This window comes from Eptesicus fuscus, chromosome 22, assembly GCF_027574615.1.
Source record: "Eptesicus fuscus isolate TK198812 chromosome 22, DD_ASM_mEF_20220401, whole genome shotgun sequence".
NCBI classification, from domain to species: domain Eukaryota; kingdom Metazoa; phylum Chordata; class Mammalia; order Chiroptera; family Vespertilionidae; genus Eptesicus; species Eptesicus fuscus.
In genome coordinates this window covers 31,188,423-31,206,259 of record NC_072494.1, presented here as the reverse complement: position 1 = coordinate 31,206,259, position 17,837 = coordinate 31,188,423, and the positions used below count along the sequence as shown (strand labels likewise).

Genomic DNA, 17,837 nt, shown 5'->3' with positions numbered 1-17,837 from the left:
TTCTTTTCCTCTCTCCGCTGCTCCTCTGAAGTTGCCCCTGTGGGGTCAGGCAGGTCCTCTCTCTGTCGCTCAGAGGTGAGCGTTGAGATGACCGCCACCTGACCTCTCAGCCAAGGGCGCCCGTTCCCTTGAGTCTCAGTCTGGGGAAGAGGAGGCCTGGTGTCTTCCCCCAGGGACCCAGGGGTGGGGCCTGGGTGGCATCTGTGCCCTGGCTCTCTCTTTTCTACCTCTTTCAAATGGAAGTAACTTCCCAAAGCAGGAAACTTCAGGAAGACAAATTGAAACCTTTGTCTACGATCGAGGAAGTTTCATAGAGAAGATGGTCTAGAAAAGGCAAAACGTTCAGTGAGCTACCGGGCAGATGAAAACCCAGCCAGGAGGTTTCTGCAGAAGCCAAAGCTGCCTGCGGGCACTTACCTCCTAGAGAAAAGGGGGTCGAAAAGGGTGCAGCTGAAGTAGGAAGCTAATCTAGTGGTGGAAGGGGTGTTTCAGAGAAGGGAAAGGTGGGGTGGGGAGGAAGAAGGCTGACTGGAAGGGCTTGTAAGCAGGGCTTGCTCCGAAGGAGAGCTTGAATAAATGCCTTCAGATAGATTCTATCTGATAGAAGGACTGTAACATTGACATTCCCAGTTCTTAGGTGCACACACAGGTCCATGCTTACCAACTCCTGAGAGCAGGAGATGGAGCTGTGCCATCAGGGGGCAGCAGAGTCCCACACAGAAATCTGCCAACCCGCCTGCCAAGAGGACCTTGCCGGGCACAGCCCTGGGAGAAGGTATCTCTCACCCATTGTTTAGCACATACATGGACACACACAAGATGAGGGACGTAAAGAAGAGGTGTCCTCTGTAATGTGGGAGGCACGTGGAATTTGCACACAGCCATCATGAACAGGTAACACTTGCCCGTTAACAGGCCTCCGTGCCTTAACTTGAGGGTCATCTCTGATGGCATTTGGAGTTCCAGGCTCCGTTTTTTTTTTTTTTTTTTGCTTGTTTATTTGTTTTAATCCCATGGTCTGTGGAATTCAGATACTGAGCTAGGGGGGAGCCCTGGGGGGAGGGAAGGGGGCGAGGAGGGAAAGGCAGGACATGCTCTTTGTTTGCTTAGCGAGGAGCCTGGGCCCCCACACCTCACTCTGAAGAGCTTGAATCGTTCAGTGGGGGCTGGAGAGTGTTTGGGGAGTTACTCACCTTCCTTGTGACTCAGTTTCCTTTATCAGTTAAGTGGGAAGAATAATAGTACCTCCCTCGCAGCCTTGAATAGGGATTACATTAAATGAGTGTGTATACGTAATGTGGCTTGATACATGAACACTACGAGGTGTTAACCATTAAACCATTACTGTTATTGTTGCTCCGGCCACTCTGGGGTAAATTTAGGCCAGAACGGAGACCCTGGGTGTCCAGTCTGGTGGGTGCAGCAGCAGGGAATTCTGGGTAGTGTGCCGGTTTTATCCCTGCGGAAGAGAGACCCAGGCAGTTGCTGCAGGTGCAGAGGGGAGCCCAGTCCCTGAGGGGCTGGGGCTGGCAAGAGCCGGATAGACAGTCAGTGTCCCTGACACACTGCTCAGGGTCTGGAGTGGTCTCTGGTTCCAGCATCTACCTGGAATAATACGAATTGTAATAAATAATACTAACTGAGCACTTGCTCTGAGCCAGGCCCTAGGAGAGAGCTACTGTTGTTATTACCACTTTACAGGTGGTGACGTGGAGGCAGAGAGATGGGAACCTTTTCATGCCCATGTGCTGAGCGCCCGGTAGTCAGTGAGAAGGTGCAGCGTGGTTTGTGGACATGCGGGTCTGGAGGCTCCGGCTGGCCAGACCAGGCCCAGTCCTGGGGCAGCAACACCCACTCGCTGCTCTGGCACACACCGCTGTCTACCACCGCCTGGGTCTGGATGCCTGGGGAGGGGCAGCCAGGGTCTGACTGGGGAATGGCTTGCTGTGAGTAGAGGGATCATCTGTGGCCCCTGGCTGGCAGAAGCTCCCCCGCCACAGAGGGATAAGCCGCGACTCCGATGCCCTTGACCCAAACGCAGAGATTGGCGCCCAGGAGGCACAGGTGAACGGCCGGCTCGGGAAGGCTTTCGTTCAGGCTCTCAAACACTCGTATTATTACTGTGAGAAGGAAAGGAACTCTTCCTCTTGGAAAACTGTCATCTGTCATCATCCGAATATCTTTCAAAGCCTTCAATATTCCTTTTTATGCAATTTGCATGAAATGAGGTTTTAAAATATAATCTGCTTTAAAATGCACTTTGCAGATGAGTTAACGTGCATTTTTTTAGTGGCGCCTTGAATTCCCGCTGATGGCAGTTTCCAGTGGTCTCAAGGTTGGCGCTCCCCCAGGTTGGAAACATCTCGAATGAATTGCTTTGCACGTAGACAGGAGAGCAATCTGCTCGTTAGGTGAGCTGTGGACAGCACGTCCTTTCTTCCTGCTGGACTGACAGGGACCAAGGCTGTTGTTGTTTTTTAAGTCAAAGGGAGGCCACTAGACTGAAGATATAAATACACTGTGATAATGACCCGACTCTGAAGAAAGACCAATAACCACTTTTTTTTAAATCATCACCCAAGGACATACTTTTTATTGGGGGGGAGGGAGAGAGAGAGAGAGAGAGAGACAGAGAGACAGAGAGAGAGACATTGATCGGTTGCCTCCCACACTCGCCCCAACCTTGGATCGAACCCACAACCTTTTGGTGTACAGGATGATGCTCCAACCAACTGAGCCATCCGACCAGGGCAGTTACAACTGTTTTAGGTAAAAGCAAATAGAATGAAAAATTGGATTATTCTCTGCCGCGTAGACATTTCTGTTACCCCGCATTCGGAGGCAACCAGCCAGGGCGGCAGGCTGAGCGTGGCAGAGGAAGTCCCTTGTGGGCCAGTTGGACGCACGGAATTGTGCCTTCTTAAACCCGGTGGAGTGTCAGATCTAGAAAACTCCCACACTCCCTCTTGTCTTCTGCTGGTCCAGTGGTGTAAGGCTGAAATGGAATCCATTCCTATCTTAGAGCTTGCTTATATGTTTCGTCATCTTTGTGTTTTCAACTTTTGTGCAGCCCTAAACAGCAGGCAGTCGGGCGAGGCCACAGAACCAGGCTCCCTGGGCAGGACTTTGATTTTTGGCGTCTGTGTTGTCCACGGGTATTGAGTCTACGCTGAGTGGTTTGCCTGAGTCTATGAATAACCCAGACATCCCTGCGTCACCTTTGACGTGTGGCTCTGAATCGTTTCCTAATTGTGCCCTGTGTCTGGTGGTCTGGGACGCCACGAGGGAAGAAGGGGAAGGGGAAGAATGTGCAGGACAAGGCACATAGTGACCAGAGATTAACTACCAGTCGTCCAGTGCTTTTCATGTGCCAGGCGGTGCACTTAGTCCTTTGTTTATTATGTTAATCACCACAAACATTCCCCCCCACCCCACCCGCCCCTTGATGTATGCGGAAACCAAGCCTCAGGGAGGGTAAGCAACTTGCTCAGGATCACCCAGCTGTGTGGTTTGTGCTAGAATCGGATCCCATGTTCTTAACCATGACCCTGTACCACCTGCTCAGCCAGAGACTGTTTACTCTGCCTGGTTTCAAACACAACGTAAGCTCAGATGACCCCTCCCCCCCCACGTAATTTTCCCTTGTCCTCAGGCTCCACCTCTCATTTTGCCTTTCGCTTCTCAGTCCTGGGCCCCTTCCTGACTTGGCCCTACTTTTACCAGCCTTAGAGGTGAGGGGGTGATGGATGAAGACAGGCAGGGTGGCACTGAACCCCAAGAGACCCCAGAGTCCCAGGTTTTGGCAGGGTGGTTGCTGGGTGAAGGTCTGTGGAACCCGGCTCGGCTCTTGGTTCTAGGCTGGCTGGTCGACCCCATCCTGTTCTTACCTTGGGACAGTTTTCAGGCTCAGGCATGACTTTGTTTTTTAAACTTTTTTTATAGAGTTATTTGTTTTTAAAAATATATATTTTACTGATTTTTTTACAGAGAGGAAGGGAGAGGGGTAGAGAGTTAGAAACATCGACGAGAGAGAAACATCGATCAGCTGCCTCCTGCACCCCCCCCCCCCCCCTACTGGGGATGTGCCCACAACCAAGGTACATGCCCTTGACCGGAATCGAACCTGGACCTTTCAGTCCGCAGGCTGATGCTCTATCCACTGAGCCAAACCGTTTAGGGCTCAGGCATGACTTTTTAACCCAAGAACATGGAGTGCTCCCAAGGCAAACGAAACCAACCCTCTTTTCGTAGATACAGCAGTGATGCTTGAGGCAGTTCATTAAAACCACTGTCTTGGGGACTGTTTGAAAGATTTGAAAGACGGAGGTGCAGTCTGATGACTTCTGTTTCCTCTGTAGATGCGGCAGCCAGAGCAGTGCCCACTGAGGCTCAGCCTGCCCGTCCTGGCCCGGGGGCTGGGCCGCCTCTTCGTCTGCTGGTGCTTGGCCGAGCTGATGGTGCACCTCATGTACATGCACGCCTTCTACGGCAGCGCCCCGCTCCTGAGGGCCGTCTCCTGCTGGACCCTAGGTAATCATGGGAATCACTGTCGGAACGAGGGCAGGAGCTGGCTTCAGAGGGAAGCTGGATGGGGGTTACACGGGGGTGCAGTTGTCTTGGGCAAACCCTTTTCAAAAAAAAAATATTTTTTATTGATTTCAGAGAGGAAGGGAAGGGAGAGGGAGAGAGAGATAGAAACATCAATGATGAGAGCAAATCATTGATCAGCTGCCTCCCACACGCCCCCCAACGGAGATGGAGCCTGCAACCTAGGCATGTGCCCTGACCGAGAATCGAACCATGACCTCCTGTTTCATAGGTTGATGCTCAACCAGTGAGCCACGCCAGTCGGGCTTGGCCCCTTTTTCTTGCCTACCCATTTCTTTATATCTGCAAGTAGGTGGGACTGAAGTCATTTCCTCAGCAGGACTGTCTCCAGTGTAGGACTTGACTGCGGAGAAACCACTGCTCTTCATTCCGCAGGTTAAAAAAGCACTGGCCGCGCCCGTTCTGAAGGAAATCTCCTCTTTTCCCTGTTTGCTCTCCTTTGGAGAACGCCCTGTGGTCACTGCATTCACCCTGTGGTCTGACCTCCAGCCTGTCGCTCCAATGGGGAATGTGTGATCTTCTGGCCAGATTAAGCCAATTCCTGCCGGGGGCCAGAGTACAAGCCTAACTCTTATGTGTTTGGTGATTTATAGATAAAAAAACAATCCCAATTGTCCTTGGAGTCACACACGCTTAATCAGAGCCTTTTCAAGGAAGAGGCCTTTTTCATGTTGGAAAACACTGAGCTGTTTTTTGATGACAGTCTCTTCTTTCCAAACAAATCTTTCTTCCAGTTGGCGTAATTAATGTGCTGAGCTCTTAATGGTGTGATTAGACAAAACAGAATAGGATCAAGTGATGGTTTATACTACACCGATCCCCAGTTGTACTGTATTCAATTTAAGAGGCCGTATCAGTTGGGGTGACTTTAATTATGAGTAACGACGAAGACACAACTCAAAGCAAGGCTGAAGCAGTAAAGCAAAGCTGTTATCTCAACAGCCATTACCTCTAAGGCCAGCATGGGGCCGTCCATCCAGGGACTCGGGGACTCACCAGTGATTCGCTTGTGTATCTGCTATTCAGATGAAGAACTCACCGGAGTCCTAGAAGCCCCTTGCGAGTACCTGCAGTCCCATCACCTTCTCTCACCTCTCCTCAAATACAAGTTCATGATTCCTTTTTTAAAAACCTTTTTGTAAAAAAAAAAAAAAAGATTTTATTTTTAGAGCAGTTTTAGCTTTTCAGCAATATTCAGAGGTGAGTACAGAGATTTCCCATATGTCTCCCGACCCCCGCAACCCTCACCCCACTTCTCCACAGATTCTTTCCTTATCAACACTCCACCAGAGCGGCACATTTGTTACAGCTGATGAACCTACTCTGACACATCATCGTCACCCAAAGTCCATAGTTCATGTTAGGATTTATGCTAGTGTTGTAGTCGGTTTGACAGATGTATATCTACCGTTTATACACAGAACAATTTCGCAGCCTCAAAAAATTCTCTGCACTCTCTCTTCCTCCCTTCCTCCCCACAACCCTGTTCATTTCTGATCTCATTACCATCTCCATAGCCTTACCTTTTCTAGAATGTCATACAGTTGGAATCATACGGTATGTAGCTTTTTCAGAATGAGTTATTTCATTTGATAATGTGGATGTAAGGTTTATCCATGTCTTTTCATGACTTTATAGCTCCGTTATTTTTAGTGCTGAATATTATTCCATGGTCGGTGTGCAACACGGGTTATTTTTCCATTCACCCACTGAAGGGCCTCTTAGTTGATTCTGAGTTTAGTAATTATGAATAATGATGCTACAAGCATCTGTGTGCAGGTTTTGTGTGGACATGAAGCTTTCAGTTCCTTTGAGTAAATTCCAAGGAGTGCAATTTCGGGATTGTATGGTTGAGAGAATGCTTATTTTTGTAAGAAACTGCCAACTGTTTTTCCAAAGTGGCTGTTCCATTTTGCATTTCCACCAGTAGTGAATGAGTCCCTGTCGCTCCACGTCCTTGCCAGCATTTGGTGTTATCAGTGTTTTGGATTTAGGCCATCCTAATAGGTGTGTAGTAGTATCTTGCTTTAGTTTGCAATTCCCTATGCACATATGATATGTGGAGCATCTTATTATTTGCTTATTTTCAGTGGTGGCCCTAAAGTTTGCAATATATTTACAACTAACCCAAGTCCACTTTCAGATAGCACTGTACCACTTGATGGTAGTACAAGTGCCTTGAAATGATATATTCCTAAATCCTTTTTATAACAAAATATTCCTTATTTTCTCTGTCACTTTTATGATTGTCATTCATTTCACTTATATATAAACTGTAATCATCAATACATTGTTTTTTTTTAATTTTATTCATTTTCTGGTGCTCTTTCTTTTTTTTTTTAAATGTTGATTAGAGTTTCTGATCTATATTATTTTCCTTCTCTCTGAAGACTTTGTTTAAAAATGTATTGCAAGGCAGGTCTACCAGAAACAAATTCCACCATTTTTTTTTTGTCCAACAATATATTTCTTGTTCACTTTTGAAGGATAGTTTCACCATATACAGAATTCTAGGTTGGTATTTTTTTCTTTAAACACTAAATATTTCACTCTACTCTCTTCTTGCTTGCATAGTTTCTGAGGAAAAGTTAGATGTTGTTCTTACCTATTTTTACCTATAGGTTAGGTGGTTTTTTTCTTCCTCTGGCTTCTTTCAGTATTTTTTCCCCCTTTATCTTTGTTTTTCTGCTGTTTGAATATAATATACCTAGGGTTAGTTTTGGGGGCATTTATTCTGCTTGGTGTTCTCTGAGCTTCCTGGATCTTTGGTTTTTGTGTGGGACATTAATTTAAGGAAATTTTTAGTCATTATTGCTTTAAATATTGCTTCCCATTATTTCTCTGTTTCTTCTCCTTCTAGTATTTGCATTCAGGTATGTTCATTGCCAGGCTATGGCTGGGGGTCTTATTCTTCAGATAGACACCACAGACAGCACTCGAGGATTTTCCCTCAGCAGCAACACGGCTGTGCACATATCTATTAGATGTCGATGCCTCTGAGGCCAGAGCAAAATGCAAAGATTAGGGTACCTTGTTCTGCAAAAAGTTACTATTCAGCTGGGAGGGCAGGCAGATAGAACCACTCAAACCATCAGGTCCCTAAAATCCGTGACCACGATCACTTCTAGCCGTTGGAGTTATCTATTGTCTTCAGATTCCCAGCCATTCTCCCTTCCAAGAGTCTCGTGTGGGTAAAGCCTGGGCTTGGGCTCATGTCCACAAGGAAAAGGTGTGTTAACATTTCTTACCACTGCGCTGTTTGATTTGTGTGAAGTGAGAGCTCATTTTTAGATATTCTTGGATGGTTAGAACTCCACCAAGAAAATGTACTTGGCCTTCAGAAACATGTATGATGAATTATTTCCTTTCCTAGTAGGAACTCAGGCTTACTCTGTGTCATAACAAATAGAAAAAAAATCAAGGCACAGGATCTGATTATGCTAACAAATCTCTTTCCTTTTCTGTAGATCTACAAACAAGACCTTAAGTGCCATTTGCTTTGTGCTCGTAATCCTCGATTCCATCTCCAGCCACATTAGTGTAAGCTCTGTTGCAAATATCATGAACCATGGAATCTTGGGGATGGAAACTAGAAACTTCAGAGAGCACTCGGTTCAAGGCCCTCTTCTTACATCATCCAGGGGTAGCTCCTGGGAAGCATGGGCCAGAAGCATGGACTGGACTGATGGAGCCAGTGCCCCAAATGGTTGTCCAAGGCAGGGGAATAGGGGCTAGAGTTTGAAAGTCCAATGAGATTTGAGGTGGATAACCAGGGTCATGAGAATTGGAGACCGTTCTGAATTGCTGGAACAGAATTCTGCAGGTGAAGATTCGGTTTAGAAGTAATACTGACTAAGCCAGATGATAAATTTAAACCTAGGGTTACAAGACAGATTAAAAATGATCACAGGGAGACTGCATGGAAATTATAAGTATGCAGGCTTCCCCAGACTTCTGCCTGTAGGGAGTTGGAGGGATTCCAGGGCTGATCAAGGACAAAGACTTGAGCACGAGGTGGCAGTCGCACCCATAAGCTTTGTTTGGGTGATGCTCTGAGGGGTTTGCATTCGGGGGAAGTCCCTCACAATAGGGAAGCTGCACTGTGGGGCCCAAACTCAGAAGGGGAGGGGAGAAAGCACTCTCTGGAGGAGTGGGATCAGGATGCATAGGTGACGTCACTGGAGACTCTGTGTCACAGAACTAAGGGTAGCAGTGGTTTGGGATCTCTGTAGCCCCGAGGTGTGTCTGATCTGTTACTAGCAGATTTTGGGCAGTTTCATAGGGTATACAAAGGAAGTGGGCTATAGGTGGCAAAAGTCTGCTTATTTGGGCTATATTCAAAACAATCTATATATATAAAAGACCAATATGCAAAGTGTCCCCACGGGAGTTCAACTGGGAGACCGGGAGTTCTATCACCCACTTTGATGTGCGCTGACCACCAGGGGGTGGTGCAGAACGAAGGAAGGCCCCGGCCGGCAGCTGGCAGCTGGAGAAGGAAGGCCCCACTGGCGGCCAGAAGGCCTCAATCGGCCCTGATCACTGGCCAGGCCTAGGGACCCTACCCGTGCATGAATTTCATGCACAGGGCCTCTAGTTTTATGTATAAGAGTTTGAGTTGGGCACTGGCAGCTTTTGAACTAATGGGTCTCAACCTGAAGTGCAGAAATAAACAACCTAGGCGCCAACACACTGCCTCCTCTCAGCACAGTGCCCATCAGGCATTGCCTTCTGGACAGATCCAGCTTAGATGTCATCAAAATGGCTACGCGTGTCAGTGCTGACACGCGTGTCATAGGTTTGCCATCACTGATCGAAATGGTTGACTGTGGGGCTGGGGGAGAGGGTGGCATAGGAGATGAAGGCTGGGATTCTGTGGTGGGCACCTGGTGGGTGAGGCACCGTCAGCCTTCTAGTTCACACTTACTGAGGCTCCTACCCAGGCATTCTTGCAACTAAACACGTCTTCCCAACCCTCCTGTGACCAGCTGGTGACTGAAAGCGACCACTGCCCACCCCTCTCAAGCTGCTGCACTGTGTAATGTACCTGCTGGTTTCTAAAGGCGTGTGCCTGAGGTTAAACCAGCCACAGTCCTGTGCCCCCCCGCCTCTCGCATCTGCTGAGGACTCCTGACAGCTGAGCTCAGGGCACTCACCTTCCTTTGCTCCCTGCTCTAAGATTTCTCTGCCGTCGAGATTGGATGTGAACCTTCCGTTACTTCGGGGCTTCTGACGGTGGCGCGCTGCTTCTCAGGACGACTGGGACAGTTCGCTGGTCACAAGCAGCGCCACAGCTTCCTTTCCGTCTTCTTGCTTTACACCTTCTCATTTGTTGCTCTTCGACTTCGCTTTTCAGCACTTCCTGGTCAGTTTCATAAGGGTGTCATAAAGGGAAGTCACAATGTCTATCTTCCACGAACATGCAGTGTTTGGAAGAGACTGATGGATCTTCTAATGATACTCTCATTTTTCTATGGTCTTAAGGGTGAAATAGTTAATGTTCTTTTTTAAAAAATATATATTTAAAAAATATATATTTTATTGATTTTTTTTTTTTTTTTTTTACAGAGAGGAAGGGAGAGGGATAGAGAGTTAGAAACATTGATGAGAGAGAAACATCTATCAGCTGCCCCCTGCACACTCCCCACTGGGTATGTGCCCGCAACCAAGGTACATGCCCTTGACTGGAATCGAACCTGGGACCCTTGAGTCCTCAGGCCAATGCTCTATCCACTGAGCCAAACCAGGTAGGGCAATGTTCTATCTTTTATTATCGGAACCCAGAATGGAGCCAGTTTGGGAAATGAGTTCGTTAAATGCTTTGATCAATATCCATGAATGATCAGTAGACACGGAGATTGTAAACTCCATGTTTTTGTGTTTCTCTTTCATGGTTGTTCACCTGGCACAGAATAAGTGCTCTGTACAAACTTGTCGGAAGAATCGACTCGTGAATAAATGGATGCTTTTGTTGACTTTTCGGTTGTTTTCTGTGTTTTTTAGTTGCTGTCTCCTTTAGGCAGCAACGATGCGGTGAATTAACGTATGGTGAGGGTTCAGTGCTAAAGTAAGGGTTTTCTTATTCATCTGGTTCTCGCTGCCTACAAAAATTTCTTTCTGTGTGTGTTTTCTTTCCTTGATTTTAAAACCCCCACCCATCTCAGAGCACCTAAGGCAGTGGTTCTCAACCTTTCTAATGCCGCGACCCTTTAATACAGTTCCTCATGTTGTGGTGACCCCCAACCATAAGATTATTTTTGTTGCTACTTCACAACTGTAATTTTGCTACTGTTAATGAATCATAATGTAAATATGTGTTTTCCGATGGTCTTAGGCAACCCCGCTAGCGGTTCTCAACCATCAGAAAACACAGATATTTACATTACGATTCATAACAGTAGCAGAATTATAGTTATGAAGTAGCAATGAAAATAATTTTATGGTTGGGGGTCACGGCATTAAAGGGTCGCGGCATTAGAAAGGTTGAGAACCACTGACCTAATGGGACGTGGTGCATGAAGGCGCCCTTACCTGAGGACAGAAGCGTCCTGAGGCACCCCAGGGTGCACGGCTGATGATCTGTGGTGGTGTTGATTTGAGCAGCAGTGTTTGTACAGGTCAGAAAGGTGTGTTGTATTTTGTTTTGACGTGGCGTGTAGAGGGTGTTTCGGGAGCAGAAAACCAAACAGAGGTATATCGAGAGGTTGAGTGATCGACTGACACCTGGTTGGCCAAGGACGCTCTTGGGTTTGGCAAAGCAAGTCTCATCCGAGGGACTCCTCAGTCCTGGACGGACTGGGACCATTGGTCCCTCTATATGAGAACTCAGAATTGAGTGCAGAGCAAAGGTAAGTGGTGCTTCTGCAGGACCAAAACACATGCTTTAAGATTGCGTTTATGGCCGAAACCGGTTTGGCTCAGTGGATAGAGCGTCGGTCTGCGGACTGGAAGGTCCCAGGTTCGATTCCGGTCAAGGGCATGTACATTGGTTGCGGGCACATCCCCCGGTGGGGGGTGTGCAGGAGGCAGCTGGTCGATGTCTCTCTCTCATCGATGTTTCTAGCTCTCTATCCCTGTCCCTTCCTCTCTGTGAAAAATCAATGAAATATATTTTTTAAAAAAAAAAAGATTGCATTTATGACAGACAATAGGGTGGCGAAGGCCTGGGGTGGGGCAGGAATCGGGTGGAGGGGGCAATGGGGAAAAAAAAAAATAGAGGGGCAGCTGATCTGTAATACTCCTAACAATAAAGATTAAAAAAAAAAGATGGTGTTTATAAAGAATGGCTTCCCAACAGGCCCACAGAGGAGGCACTTAAATTGTTTTGCAAGGTCCAGACTTGTACAGTGCAAGTTACTGTAAAATGGAAATTGTTGGGAAGGTCCTCTGGGCTGCAAGTACACTGGGCCGTCTTCTCCCCCTGGTCCGGGTATTTCTTTGGAGGTGAGACATTGGGGAGATTACGAACTCTGGAATTTTAGAGCCAAATTAGACCTCACAGCTTGTCTGACGCCCTCATTTTACAGATTAGGCAACGGAGGCTCAGAGAGGGTCCGTGGCCTTTCCAAGGTCACAGCTTGTCGGTGGCCAAGTGCAGGTGCGAGCCCAGTGTGTTGATCTCCAGGCCCGGTTCCTTCCGCTGCCCTCCCTCCCTCCCTCCCGTTTGGTTCCGGTGCCTCACTGTGTGGGGGGCGCTGTCTCAGTGAGCGGTGCCAGGGAGGCCTGGTGTGGGCTTCCCTTGTGAAGTGTGTGAGTATGGAGACCGTGGGTATCCCCGCCTCGGGGCGCGGGGTGTGTGTGCCTGATGCACAGGGACAGTGGGAGGGAGGACGAGGAGAAGGAGCGCAGTCCGGTCTTCCGAGTGCAGTTGATTTTAGATCAGCAGCCAGTGGCTGACTGTCCCGATAATCTGAGAACTGCAGATGCGGGCTCCTGGGGAGTTCAATGGGAAATCTGCAGGCAGGACGCTCGGTAATTGTTTTCACGGAGGTGCAGGGTCCCAGAGTCTCCGCCAGAAAGGACCTTGCTCGCTCTTCTGATCATTTTTCTCTGCGCCCTCCTGACGCCCAGCTGTTACCCAAATGAGTTTTTAGTGACGGCCACTTGCTCACCAGTGAGCACACCAGCAGCGCAGACAGTGGAAGATGGGGCTGTGCAGCCTCCCCAGGCGCCCACCCCTGCCTTCCCACTGCCTTCGGTTTCGCGTGCAGTTTATTTACAAGGGTTCACTCACTGTCCTTTTTTCCTTACTACCTACTTCTTAGACTTAATATATTCTGAATTTTCCCTTACGTGATGAAATATTCTTTTATTTTTTTTCATTTTTAAATGTATTTTGTATTGTTGATAGTGTTACAGTTATCTCCCATCCCTCCTTTTCCCTCCCCCAGCCAGGTCTTCACGACCCCATTGCCCGTGTCCATGGGCTATGCATATAAGTATATAAGTTATTTGGTTTATCTCTTCCTGTCCTCTTTTAGATTCTGTGTCTTAGAGTATGATTTTACCAGTTGTATGGTGTACCTTTCTACAACTTTGCTGTTATTTAGTTAACAATTCTCTGTGGCTGATCACTGTTTACAATTTTGCCATGTTATAAATAACTAGAGACCCGGTGCATGAAATTTGTGCACAGGTAGGGTCCCTAGGCCTGGCCAGCGATCAGAGATGATCAGGTTCCCCGCCTCCCCACCTCCCCACCTCCCTACCTCTCCGCCTCCTTCTTCCCTTGCTCCCTCAGGGCCCCACCACCACTGCTGGTCACCTGCCATGTTCCATGCCGCCCCCTGGTGGTCAGCACATGTCATAGCGAGCGAGTGAACTCCCGGTCGAACTCCCGAGGGGGCACTTTGCATATTAGCCTTTTATACATATAGATGGCTCCTTGGACACATTTGCAGAAGCCTTTTTGAACCTCATCCCTGATGATTTCCTGAGGGCGATTTCCTAGGTCAGAGGCTTTGGTGACTCATTGCCAAACCGGACTTGAGGGCCATTTTTCACTCCTAGTGTCAGCAGAGTTGGAGAGTGGGTGGGGGAGGACTGTGTTTTCAGGCAGTGAATTTCTGTTTAGAAGGCGTGCGTCCCCCACCTTCAACCCATCATTCTCTTCTCCTGATTCTCCTTCGCTGCTCCCTGCCTTGTGGGGTTTTAAAACATCCCTTTGCCATCGGACGGCTGTGGGTTTTGTGTCTGTGTTCGGAGAAAGCAGCTGTCAGCTGCCATCTGAGCAGTGAACTGTGGGGGAGCAGGGTGGGCCTGAGGGAGATGCTGCTGCCGGGTGGGTGTGGACGGGAGCCTGGCCTTGTCTCCAGCATTTCCAACTGAGCTCTTCCAAGAGACAGACAGCGCCTCCTGCAGCTTGATTTGCGCGAATGCTGGGGCTGTAAACCTACCACTTAGGGGTATGGGTTTTCAGACAGGACAAACCTCTCTCCACCCTCATGATAAATTGTGTTCTGAGCTTTTCAGGTACTTCTTACCAGATTATGGAAACACTGTATATTCACACAGGACTTGAAGCGTGGTGCACTAGCCACCGTGAGCCGATTGAGACTCAGACTCGGGGGTTTGGGGGGGTGTAGAGGCTGGTCGAGAACGCTGTGACTTACTGAAAAGCAGCCCAGCTCTGTAGCAGTGGTGGCTTCCCACGGTGCTCGGTACTTGAATAAAACCAGGCTGATCCTCCATAACAAAACGCCATAAGGCTTGGCTCCTACCCACTGCCCTGACGGGTCTCCTGCCACCTCCCCTCTGCCCTCTGTCCTTCCTTGTTAGCTGTCCCTTCCTGCAGGATGGCTCTTCCTCTTCATCGTCGTGTGACAACTTGTCTTTCCCATCTCGGCTTAAATGCCTTTTCCTAAGACAAGCTTCCCCTGGTGACTCAAACAGAAATAGCCAGCCAGCACGTTACGTCACCTGTTCCATCCTCCACACGGGGCTCGGCGCCAGCTGCAGTTGGCCCTGCCTGTCTCTCACGATTGAATGTACGTCCCACGGAAGTAGCAGCCTTATTTAAATTGGCCGTCATGGTGTCCCGGCACCCAGACGTGACACAGCTGCTATTGACACTCTGTGAATAATTGTTATACACAGATAATACCGGCGGTCAGGCACGTTCCGTTATGTTCCCCGGGAAGAGTTGGTGCCCTCAGTACACTTCACCTGGGGTCGGAAGAGATCTGAGTTTTAGTCTTAACCCTCTGCCCGCTCATTCTGGGACCTCGGAAAAACCACCTACAACATCTGAACCTCTGTCCTTCTCTGTAAAATGAGAACCATAGCTGTGCCGGGCCAGCTTAGCCAAGGGTTCGGTGAGCCTGAGGGAGGGCGATGAAGGATTGAAGAAAAGACAGACAAAGAGAATAAGCTGGGTCTAGGTGGACCTCCTGTGCCTGGCTAAGGCCACAGAGAAAGATCCAGAGGGCAAGCTGAGCCTTTATTTTATAGCCAGAGATAAACAAGGTAGTGGTCACCATAGTTACAATGTTCTTGCGAGTTTCACTTGTTTTGGCAGCACTTGCTGCACCTCCCACAGCCCATTAGCTACCCAGATAGGATCTAGGGGGCATCATAAGGTTAAGCTTAATTATGCTAAAAGGGCTGTGCCCTCTAAGATGGGACTTGTTTGTGGCTTTGCCAACAGGTCAGTCCGAGGCTTAACCCTATAGCCGCTCCCTACACATAGGATTTGCCCAAAGAACCCCGAAGGGTGCTTGAGAGGAATATCCGTGACGTGGATGGGCAGGCTCTTTGGGAACTTCTCATCGTTCAGCAAATGGACATGGTCATGACCTGTTTATTGGAAGTGCATGGAACGACCAGGGGTGCCTCCCAACAGCCTAGAGCAGGGGTCCTCAAACTTTTTAAACAGGGGGGCAGTTCACTGTCCCTCAGACCGTTGGAGGGCCGGACTATAGTTTAAAAAAAAACTATGAACAAATTCCTATACACACTGCACATATCTTATTTTGAAGTAAAAAAAAAAACAAAACAGCAAAAACACCAGCATGTGGCCCACGGGCCGTAGCTTGAGGACGCCTGGCTTAGAGATAGGGAAGACACGGCCCGTCCCTGAGAGCAGGCTGTTAGGCCGGCCCCGTGGGTCAGAGCTGCAGGTCTGATGGCAGCTTCACCGGAGGCTTTAATCAAACTCACGCAAAGAGTCTGCCAAGCGGAAGGGGAGGTGGTTTGGGCAGAACCAGGCGGGGAAACACCAAAAGGCAGGCCCTGACAATTCCTGTTCAAGCCGTGCCTGGGAAGGGACACTGTTCGGCAGTTTGCTTTGCCATGTCCAGTGGCAGAATCTCCCTGTCGTGGGGCCGACGCCTCCATCTCTCAGAGCTGGATGCCAGACATGTTTTTGTCCTCTGGCCCGTGCCCTGGCCCTGATTTCTTCCTCACTAAGCAACTCTCCGAGTGAGTGATTTGATTTTCTGGGTGGCTGACCTAGAGAGGAAAAGGCTTCTTCTATGAAAACACGAGGCTGCTATGTTGAATACCATGTTGAATAGAAGTGCTGATAGTGGGCATCCTTGTCTCATTCCCGATCTTAGAGGAAAGGCTTCCAGCTTTGCACCATCGGGTGTGATATCAGCTGTGGGTTCATCATATATGGCCTTTATTATGTTTCTTCTATACCCTGAGAGTTTTTATCAAAAGGGTGTTGAATTGTGTCAAATATTTCTTATGTATCTATTGAGAAGATAATATGGCATTTATCCTGTATTTTGTTAATTTGATGTATTGCTTTGACTGATTTACGGATGTTGAACCATCCTTGCATCCCTGGGATATACCACTCACTTAGTCATGATATATAATCCTTTTAATATATTGTTGAATCCAGTTTGCTAATATTTTGATGAGAATTTTTGCATTGGCCAGAGATCATTATTTTTATTTTTTTTTTAAAAAATATATTTTATTGATTTTTTACAGAGAGGAAGAGAGAGTGATAGAGAGTTAGAAACATCGATGAGAGAGAAACATCGATCAGCTGCCTCCTGCACACTCCCCACTGGGGATGTGCCCGCAACCAAGGTACATGCCCTTGACCGGAATCAAACCTGGGACCCTTCAGTCCGCAGGCCGATGCTCTATCCACTGAGCCAAACCAGTTAGGGCAGAGATTATTTTTTAAAAAATATATATTTTGATTGATGTTTTTAGAGAGAGAGGAAGAGAGAGAGAGAAACATCGATGTGAGGGAGAAACTTTAATCAGTTGCTTCCTTCACGCCCCCTACCGGGGGTCAAACCTGCAACCCAGGCATGTGCCCTGACTGGGAATTGAACAGGTGACCTTTTGGTGCAGGGGATGATGCTCAACCAACTGAGCCACACTGGCCATGCTTGGCTAGAGATTCTTTAATGTAATAATTGATTTATTGTGTGCGTGGCTATTAGTATCAGTGGTTCAGGACAGGCATACCAGAAAGGGCCAGGAGGTGGCAGTAAAAGCCAGGTCGTCATTTGAGAAATTCAAATTGGACAAAATTTTATTAGCCTAATATTCAGCCTCTCCTGGTGAATTTACAGGTGTCGAGGTGGGGGTGGAGAGGTGGTGTTGTTTCTTGACCAGAGAGAGAGAGGTGGTCTACCAAAGTGGCCATTCTTATCCCAATTTCCATGGTGTCCCTGAGTTTTATCACTTTCAGTTCTTTTCATGAAATTCTCCTGCAAAATAAAAAATATATATCTATTAATTTACTCTTTGCTTTCAGTTTTTATGTAGAACATGTTTTTATATAGAGGTCACACATACACACACACACACACACACACACACACCCCAAACAAAAATCTGTTCGGATAGAGCTGTGTGTGTGTGTTTAAGGATGTGTGTTGGGAAGAGAGACGCACAGACAACTTAAAATTGACAATTGGAGCCTCCTGCCTCCCCTGAAAACTCAGGCCCCGGTCTCTGGCCACACTCCTCTGCCCTTTTCTCTGTCTCCTCTTGTCTGTCTTCTCTCAGGAACAAAAAACAGTCCCCTGTTTCCTTACAGAGTGATCTTTTATAAACACAAAGTAAATCATCTCCCTTTCTTGCTTGGTTTCTTAGGTCTTTTACTATAAAGTTGTGCTGCTTATGTGCGCACGCGTCACCCCCTCCGCCCCGCGCCCCCCCCCCCCCCCCCCCCCCCATTCCCTACCCTGGGCTGGTTCACACCCTTGTGCCCTGCACGCTCCGTTGCTTGAGGTTTCCTGTACCTAGCCAACTCCTGC

At 48.0% G+C, this 17,837-nt stretch overlaps 1 protein-coding gene across 2 annotated transcripts in view; it reads left to right on the top strand.

Annotated features, from left to right (window-relative positions):
• HHAT (hedgehog acyltransferase) overlaps nucleotides 1-17,837 on the top strand; it is a 185,781-nt gene that overhangs the window by 51,966 nt on the left and 115,978 nt on the right. For both annotated transcript variants that reach the window (XM_028152257.2, XM_028152258.2), the window contains exon 7: nucleotides 4,359-4,530. In XM_028152257.2, the coding sequence (XP_028008058.1) occupies nucleotides 4,359-4,530 (172 nt within the window). The remainder of the gene's footprint in view (nucleotides 1-4,358; nucleotides 4,531-17,837) is intronic.